Genomic DNA, 9,461 nt, shown 5'->3' on the forward strand with positions numbered 1-9,461 from the left:
CTGCTTCAGCTTTTAATAAATCACAAGAAACTGACAAAGAGATTTCTGGAAGACAATGTATGAGTGAAGGAAGGAGGCTCAAGACTCAAGCTTGACAGTTTAAAGCCATGATTGTCGTCATCATCGCCGCACTGTTGGCCTCATGAGATGATGCAATGAAGAAAAAAATCTGTCCTGCATGAAGGCTAAATCTGATCTAATATAAGTTATCATACTAGCGTTATACTAGCAAAGAAAACAAAGGCAATTTTTTTGCTCTTTGGCTCCCCCTAAAGTTGTGGGATGCAACTTCACTGTCATAAAAACAATCATCCATTCAAGTCCTGCACATGCACAGCCATACACATGAAATTTTGACATGTTGCCACAAAGATGCTATTAAAAACATAGAAAATCCCAAGCAACTGTAAGGCTAAACGGTGTGGTGCAGGGCTGTAAAGTTGTGAACTGCGGTATATCAGTGCCTCAGCACTCTTGGGCAGTTTTAAGTTTTTGAGTAGTACCATCTAGTTGAACAAACTGGACATTGCAACCAACAGTGTTTTGCTGCTGCCTACCTAAAACAGGTCTCTGCAAATGAGATCCTGGGTCTCAATGAGATTTTACCTGTATAAATAAAGGTTAATAAAATAAATTTAAAAAAACAGAAGACCATACATGGAAGCCTAAAATGCAATTCAAAAGTCACAGAATTTGATTTGTGCTGTCAGGGCTGTTGCAGTTACATGGTGGTACAATCTGACAGGGTTGTTGATACATTTACTCAATCCATAATGGCTGACTATTTCAGATTGTAAAAAAATGATTTGTTCAAACTTGAAATCTTTGAATTTGCAGAAAAGTGAATGAAAGAATTTCAATTGAATTTAACTTGAAATACAAACAAAAATCAAATGCATCTGTACTTATAGTTGCATTCCTTTAAAAGTCAGAAATTAAAAAAATATTTGAGTAAGATCCATCTTGTGTAATTTGTAGTCAACACTGTGTGAAAGCTGTAATTTAACATCTCTACAATTGTTGGGTGTTTTACCCGCAATTCCATCCAAAACGCTCTTGATCTTCTGAGCTCCGCCATTGAATAACCTGACTTTACATTTGTGTGTTTCACCCCAGACTTTTCATTTAGGCTCTGTGGTCAGGGTCAGCAGTGTTGTTCATCATCCCTTCAGTCTGGCTCTGAGGTGGATTTACGTTTGTGCTGAGTAAGCGCTGCCCCAGCCACGCCCTGCCAAATCAAATGCCACAGCATCTCCTGAAGTATTAATCATACTCAGACACACAAACACACAGTAAGGCCCAAGAGGAGAGGAAAGGTCACTTGAGCACTGCAACTCTCCCTCACATTCCTCCTTTCACATGTTAAGTTTTTGTAAGTATGTTTATTTGTACTTAAACATGCTTATTTTCTTAGCATTACAGGGCCTGTTAATACAAGCAGTTACGCCTAAAACTACTTCCATGCCAAATTGTAATGTATAGTGCATTATTATTTGATTCGGTATACAAGGAGTATGAATCATTTTGGACAAGGTTTACAAATAAATACATTTTTGAAACATGTTCAGTTATATTCATGCACAGTATTAACCATCTTGACATACCTCCAGAACACCTCCAGATGTGTAAAATAAATAGATGGATTGATATAAATACATGCACTCACACAGGAGTGACACAGAAAATGCAGAAATAAATAAATCATAATGAAGTTGCATTTTTCTTGTTTTTATTTAAAAAAAACACCAAATATAAAATGTCTGGTTGAAATGTACGTCTAATGACAGACAGACAGATTAATAGACATATATAATAAATCCTGTGGGGGGGTGGAGCAGCTTTCAATAACACTCAATCTTGATTTTAAACATTTTTCTCAGTGCAAATGTCATAGTTTCAATAATGGTATCAAAGCAACTTGAGTGGACGAAGAAGATATTTTAATCTTAAAACTATCTAACTCTTCTGCCATGCTCGCCTAAAGGAGGAAAACACAAAACGTTTGGGATGTTACTACATGACCCAACAGGCTTTTAAGCTCTGTTTTTAGTGGCACATTTCTGCCAATGTGTCAAAAACACTTAAATGAGGCAGCTAAACCCTTTAAAATGTGACTCTGTAAAAGTCTGAATGGATTATCATCATACTGATATACGACTGATGCTGTGGATCTGATGCAGTTTGATTACTTTTTACTGCATAGTTAATCAACACAACATTTGCTGTCTTCGCCTCTTATAGTATATGACTCTTGATTTAAAGTTTGCATTAATATGTTTATATTATTATGACCTTTAGCTTTAGCAGTAGATCATTCACAGTGGTCTGTCCCTGAGGTATTTTCAGCCAGACAAAAACAGAGTTATAGTGGAAACACTGGATATTTATGAGGCATGGGGCTGCAGCTGGAAAGTAGCTACATGACAAACAAATGATTTATGATTGCAGTATGGCAGTCTTTGCCAAACAGAAAGATTTTTTTAAGGCAGCAGCTCAGATTATGTTGCCAGAGCAGCACTTTTTAATTCAACTGACTTTACAGTAGCAAAAGAAATATTTAGGAAAACACAACATTTCACATGGTACAAATGGTATTGATTCCTATAGTACACACTGAAAAGAGGCAAACATCTGTATATGTTAAAAACATATCTGAATGTTTTAAGACCACTTGAATAAAGGTGTTCAAAAACGTCACAAGTGTACTGTAATTACTTAAAACAGGCTCAGTCACAAACAAATTGGCAGGCATTTGAAATACAGGATCTTCATAACAATGACTTCATTTTTAAATCAATTTCAGCCGGCGTGTGCATGAGAGATAAAAGCAACCAGCAGGAGAAAGTATTAGCACTTAGTTTCAACTTTTCTAAAAGTTTAATGTTCAGTCCTCTCCAACTTTGAGTTCAATATCAGACAATGTTTGTTGTTAAAATGAATCCCCTGTAATTTTGAGGGGGGAAAAAAGCTCAGTCCTACTGAGAGTAAAATGGATACAACATTTGTTATGCTTCTTTGCTGATGCATCAAATTAAGTAGAAGTGGAGCAGAGAATTATTACAGCTTGTGTAAAAGCATCAATGATTTCTGACTCACTGTTGATGTTATATTACAGTAAACAGGTAAAGAATAACTGATAAATCTCTCATACACAGAGTTTGAGCTCGTTTGGTTTGGCTTCACAGCTGTGGAGCCATTACTGACAGAATGTATGTGATGTATGTCAGATCATTTACAGTCTTATTTTGAACAGGCCTTGGTTTGATTGTATTAGATACATTTTAAATGCCAACACGCTGTCTTTCCCCATAAACATGCTACCAAACAGGAGCTATATATTAGCGGCCGATTTTCTGACTTGTTAAGATAGATATTCTAAGCATTCGTGGTAAACGAGAACAACAAATGTGACAATAACAGATGCTAAGAAAGGATAACAGCCGGTAGCTGCACAAAGGCATAGTACTGATTTGACCTAAAGGCTAAAGCTAGAATGCTAACATGCTAACAATTGCAGTGTTTATCAGATAGGGTACCAAGCTCACAAAGAACATGACTGTATAAAATAGATGGGTGTAGCCGCTGTGACATCAAAATCTGGTTTGCTTATGTTTTGAAGCCTCAAATTCAGTGATTTCATAGTCAACATCTAGGTTTATGAAACTAGAAGCTACAAGTTAGCAGTTAATCTGACCAAGAATTGTGAGAACTAAACCTCTACCCAATGAGTGTGTGTACCGGTCATATTCAAACCCTAATTCATACACTGCTTTCTCATCTAAACTGGGACAATAATTCACCAAACAGACATCATGTACCATTAAGTAAATTAGAATACCAATTAATTATACCAATTAAGATCATAAACTAATTTGGAAAATGTTAATTGAGATCACAAACAAAGTGAGAAGCAGTCATTTCCCAGAATTGTACAGACAGGTATCTGTTCAACATCATCACAGAGGTGCAAATAAGGGGCAGAATGTGGTGCTCGTCCCAGATTGTTTGGAAGAGCCAAGCAATTAACTGTACCAAGCAGCAAATACGGTCGATGGAAATCATTCAATATTGTGAGGGGATCACAGCCAAGTGCTGAAGATTGTGGACACAGGCCAGTAAAATGGGGAACTGGGGTCCTGCGAGGCCCAAAGGTATTAAAGTTTCTGCAGAGCTCATCTTAAAATGCAAAACTCTGAATCCATGACAAATAGCGACTGTGACAACACAGACAACATAATTACCGGTATATGCATTCAAGGGTTCATATGCATGCAAATGTCCTTTTGTAAAAACTCCGGGCTTCTCAATGAAAAATGTAAACAGGGTCATTCAATTACTCATGGAAATGTGTAACCATTCCATGTCAAAAATGGTGTCGGGATTTGTTGTCATTTATCTGCATATTAAATAACTTAATTGAATCAATGTGGTCCAAGCCAACACTGAAATCAGTTCCAGCCACTGGCCCTGACAGCCGTCTGTCAAATAAGGAGGGAAATAACTCCTTAATGTAGGCTCATCCATCTATATTAAAATTACAGACCAGTAAATAACGTATTATGACTGACTAATTTCACTGTTGAGTCGAAAATGGATGTTTTGTTGGAACTGAGTAACACCTAAACGCTTTTTTTTTCTCCTCCTGCATTTGTGCACATCTAGTAACTTTCGTAAGCAAGAAACTAATTAATGCAACATCACCACCTTAAGGTTTATAAAGTGGAAGCTTGGGGATCATTCAAGTCACTGAGGTTTATCCTCCAGAGTCCATTCAAGTATGGACAAAATTTAATGACAATTCATCCAATAATTAGCTTTGGGCAGAAGCAGGTGTTCCCATCCCAACAATGCTGTTACTGGCACTAAAGAAGCTATCATAGGTTCTGTAGTGTTATTTGTCGTTCTCAGTAACAACTGTGAGGGAAACTGACAGCATCAACTATCATCTATACACATACTGGGGCTGTTTTCCTTACTCAATATATCAAAACTTGAGTTTAGATATTTCATACTGCTGCGGTTCGATGTAATACAGTGAGGGGAAAAAGACAAAGACTAATGGACAGCAGGGATCAGAAAAAGACAATCAGACAAAAACTAATCTCATCCATCTGCACAGGTCAGATTTCACACAGGAAATGGGTTTTCTTTCTCTCCTCATCGATCCCTCTTTCTATTCACCTTCTCTTGTTATTTCCATCACTCCCACCTTTCACTCTCCTTCACACAGATGAATGGATGGATGGGAAATAAAAAAGTCAGCCGGGTTTATTTCTCTTTGAAGATTTTTGCTGTCCTATGAAGAAAGACAATCTGGGGAAGAGACATGAGAGCAAATAAAATGTAAGTTAGCTACCAGTTAGCTGAACAGTTGGATCCATGCATTACTCATTACTAGAGCCGGGACTAGATCAAAAAAATTAATCTAATTAATTAGAGGCTTTGTAATGAATTTAAATTAATAAAAAATGTTCTCATGGATTTTAGTATACTATTGAATAATGACTGAATACATAAGCTTAAGCAACAAAACATTGTTTATTTTTTTTCAAGGTGGTACTTAACCAACCGTGCTCTTATCGATGCTTCCATCCAAAAAGAGACAGAAAGCAGAGGGGGGGGGGGTGACATGCAGTAAAAGGCCGCCCAATGCGGGATTCAAACCGGGGCCAACAGCAGCGAGGACTGTAGCTTCTATACACGAACAACCCACAACTACGCTACCAACCACCCCATCCATCTGTTTTTTAAAACAAAACTTCCCATCCACGGGGCCAACCAAAGCGGTCTCATCAGCTTCTTCGTTCATGTTTGACTATTGTTCACTGTGGTTTGTTGTTGTCTGAAGTCATGAACGTTAGTTGGTGCTCCAGTATAATCGGTATGCCTGAAACTCATCCAGTGAGAAACGTTCCGCGGTGCAAAAATAAGTGCGACTAAAATGCGTTAATTTTGTGTAATTAATTAATCTTAATTAACACATTAAACTCCCGGCCCCACTTATTACATATAAACAACACCGGAGAAGATTACTAACACTATGAGCACAGTCCAAACAATGGCTGTTTTATTAATGTCTGGCTCAGCTCGAACCTGGAGATGAAGTCACTTGGTATTCTCACCAGAGCAGATGTCATCGAGTTCATTGATTTCTTCCTGAACTTTGAGGAGCAGGAGGTCCTGCAATATTTCCTGCTGCTGCTCCTCATCTTCCACTCCAAGAAGCCCCAGGTGATGCTCCTTCAGTCTCAGCAGAGCACGGCCTGCAAAAATCACAACGTGGAAATTAGGAGCATTAGAACGTTCAAACTAAAATGAAAACGCTTTGCAGCTTAATTCATACATCAACACAAACTTGTTTATCTCCCCGGTCATCTAAAAATATATTCTGATAATTCCAACGCATCCTACAAAACATTTAATCAAATTTAACTGATTCAAACCATGACTTTTACCTGATATGTCATGTTTGATAATGCCTTCATGGAGTGTGGCCACGTGTTGTGGGAGACATTCCTGAACCCATTCCAACACCTCTTCCACTGACCACGTCGACACTCGCTCTGACAAGCCCATCGCTCTGAAACCACACCAGCAACAGCCTGAAAGAAAAAAACTAAAATTACAATTACTGTTTGCTTTAAAAGAAAAACGCTAATCACATATATCAACTGTAGATAAAATGCTGCCTTCAAGGGCTCCCTGTAACCTCCAGCAAATGAAGCAGAAAATATTCATTTGTGCATTAATGTATTTGTGACACACATTAGGACATATTAGTTCAGAAGCTATGTGCAGCATGAGGAAAATAACCATTTAAGTCATAATCCCTCATTCCACTAGAGCAGGGATGTCCACATTCGGGTCCTCGAGGGCCGCTGTCCTGCAGGTTTTAGATGTTTCCCTGCTTCAACAATCGGATATGGACATCCCTGCTCCAGTAGAATGAGGAATTGTGACTTGTCCACTAGAAGTGAAGTAAAAGTGTATGTTTGGTACTGCTAATTCTGCTTTTTACACTACAATTAAGTTGGTATTCCATCTTGAAGAGAAGGGAACTAGCCCTCAAAGTTTACCAGAACACAAGGTGCAATCTTCCAATGGTTGTCTGTAACTGACAAACTGGAAATCTTTTTACTAATTCTAATGATTATGGTGCGATTTTGTGATGCTTTACTATTAGATTGTTCCCCCCCCAAAAAAAGATATATAAAAAAAAAATTGTTGTGCGCATAAACTATCTCATTTTAGACAACATTACTGCATTATTCAAAGTGCCTGTCATGATTAGAGCTCAACAAACCTCAAATTTGATCTCAGCCTTTCAGGTGCCATCACTGTGAATGTGAAGACGCCCATCAGCAGCAGGTCATTTAGGTTTGGCCTCAGGCACATTATCTGACAACATTTCTGTCTGTGGCAGACTTTCAAAAGGGAGGAAATGTAATTTTGTCTTGATATTTGACACTTTGGATCAAATCTATCTCACATGTGGTGTCACAACCTACTTCTTCCATTAAAGCCCATTTCCCAGAGAGAAATTTGACTACCTCTACCAAATGTAACTGCAGGAAAAACAAATGTTCTGGCGTTTTTCTTTAAAAAAGTTCACTCAGCTTCTTTTGGCTTTTCTCCCAGTCGTATCCTCTTGGGCTGCACTACTGTAGGACAAAAACTGCTCAACTGTTGATGTGACCTTTTCAGCAGGCCAGTCTAGTTATGAGGTTGTAAATATAGAAATGCAATTTCCTGAGTTAATTAAGGGGTGTGTGCGATTGGCTGAGGCAGTAACGAGGTCCCAGTGGAGTAATTGACATACAGAAAGTGACCAGTGCAGAGAGACAGATTCAAGTTCCTTTCAGAGTCAGGGGGAGCTGAGGGTAAAGAAAATTTTACAGTGGTCTATCATGTTGGTTTTATGCCTGAGGACACTGTCTCAAACCATACAGCCCCAGCGGGTCTGTTTTTATTGAGGCATAAAGCCACTATATATACAGCTTGTCTCATTTGCTCTGAGCCATTTCATTTAGGCTCACGCTGTCCAGTTGCGACTGAACCAGGACTTGTAAACAAATGTAATATGCAGTAACAAGCAGAGTGGAAAATTGGCTTTTTGAACTGCCAGTGTGAAAGATTATTACACTCCAAAACACCCTTCTTTATTAAACTTATTAGCTTATGTTTAATCCTCAGTCCAAACTCATGTGTTTAAAATATTAAAATTAAAACAGCTGAACTGAATTCATCCTACTGAAATAGTGCTTTAGTCCACCAGCAGCACCTCAGGCCCTCTCAGGCGGGTGTTACTGCCTCCTGCTGGTCGGAAGGCGTCAGGATGCATTTCCTTTCACAAGTCAATTGCAAGAAATGGAATGAAAATATTTTAAATACAGAAAAGGCCTGATGACAGTATATATGTCCTGTACTGCAGCTCAACTGCATCCTTGTCAACAGACATATATCAGATATACAGCCTCAAGAATAAATGGGATTACTCTCATGTAACAGAATGAACAAACCAAACCCCAACATTCAGAGTCACTTTCAACCCAAGATGTAATCCTACCACCTTGTGGTATGTTTGCTGAAATACACCATCCTTTGAGATTTAAAAAAGTCAAAGAAAATGAAAAAATGTGCTGTGGTTTATGTCTGCCTTTGCTTAACATGAAGCGACACGTCCTTCGGGCTCCTGTATGTCTAAGTTAGACCATAACTCCAACAACTACAGCTTTGCTTTGTGTTTTCTTTTTTATTTAACATGTGACGAAACATTAAAGCAACATAAAACTGTTTCTCTGTAGGAAATGTCTTAAAAGATATGTATAACTATAACCGTAGAATTAAAGCAGCTTATGTCAAAAGTCTTTGCTATGTCTTTTTAAAGGGGTTGCACCTGCTTAGGAAAATCAGAGAATAGTTAAAGTATCGGAACTGAAGGCGTACTGTTTTGTGTAGAGCAAAGAAGGGCGACGCGTTGAGTAGGTTTCGAGTAACCCACCGATGAACAACAGTTTTTAACATCCCAGACAGGGTGTCGATATTAAAACACCAGGGGGTGAACAAAATGTGTCCTTTATAATTCACCGAGCAGTTGTCTTTACCTCAAGCCTGGACTCGGTCCGTATGACAGCGATATGGCGACCCTCGTACCTGTACAGTCTTACGTCAGGTATCTTCCACTACCAGGCTCCGCCCCTTTCCTCCACTCCTTCGTGATGCCTTCATGAGCATTAAGAAACATCTGTAATACCGTTATGAATTGGAAAACACATTGTTAGGGTATAGTGAATATAATTGTTGCTCATGAAGATTAAACTATTTTTCTGGTGTGCAGAGGCTTCATTCACTAGTCTCTTAGCCTGTGAAAGAAACTGTTCTTGAGATATAGTTGGATGCTTCTGTATTAGCTTTTGCGTTCTGGTTCACAGACATTTCAACATCACTGAAGCTGAGTTTCC

The 9,461-nt window shown here is 38.5% G+C and overlaps 1 protein-coding gene across 2 annotated transcripts; it reads right to left on the bottom strand.

The window, feature by feature from the left end:
- Nucleotides 1-3,329: 3,329 nt before the first annotated feature.
- LOC140266871 (sterile alpha motif domain-containing protein 12-like) lies at nt 3,330-9,175 on the bottom strand. Of its 2 annotated transcripts, none has more exons than XM_072361993.1 (4): nt 9,105-9,175; nt 6,456-6,602; nt 6,123-6,263; nt 3,330-5,313 (listed from the first exon to the last, which is right to left on the bottom strand). In XM_072361993.1, the coding sequence occupies exons 2-4, from the start codon at nt 6,574-6,576 to the stop codon at nt 5,297-5,299; spliced, it is 279 nt and encodes a 92-aa protein (XP_072218094.1). In that variant the 5' UTR covers nt 6,577-6,602; nt 9,105-9,175; the 3' UTR covers nt 3,330-5,296. The 2 variants fall into 2 exon arrangements, with proteins under 2 accessions (XP_072218094.1, XP_072218095.1); XM_072361994.1 differs by lacking the exon at nt 9,105-9,175 and adding an exon at nt 8,252-8,345.
- Between the last annotated feature and the right edge of the window lie 286 nt (nt 9,176-9,461).

This window comes from Leuresthes tenuis, unplaced genomic scaffold (genome assembly GCF_036924035.1).
Source record: "Leuresthes tenuis unplaced genomic scaffold, fLeuTen1.0.hap1 SCAF_13, whole genome shotgun sequence".
NCBI lineage: Eukaryota > Metazoa > Chordata > Actinopteri > Atheriniformes > Atherinopsidae > Leuresthes > Leuresthes tenuis.

Coding starts and splice junctions, on each gene's coding strand:
- LOC140266871 (XM_072361993.1), bottom strand. CDS start 6,576: ATGGGCTTGTCAGAGCGAGTGTCGACGTGGTCAGTGGAAGAGGTGTTG. Junction 6,264..6,455: donor TATCAAACATGACATATCAG/GTAAAAGTCATG, acceptor TGATTTTTGCAG/GCCGTGCTCTGCTGAGACTG.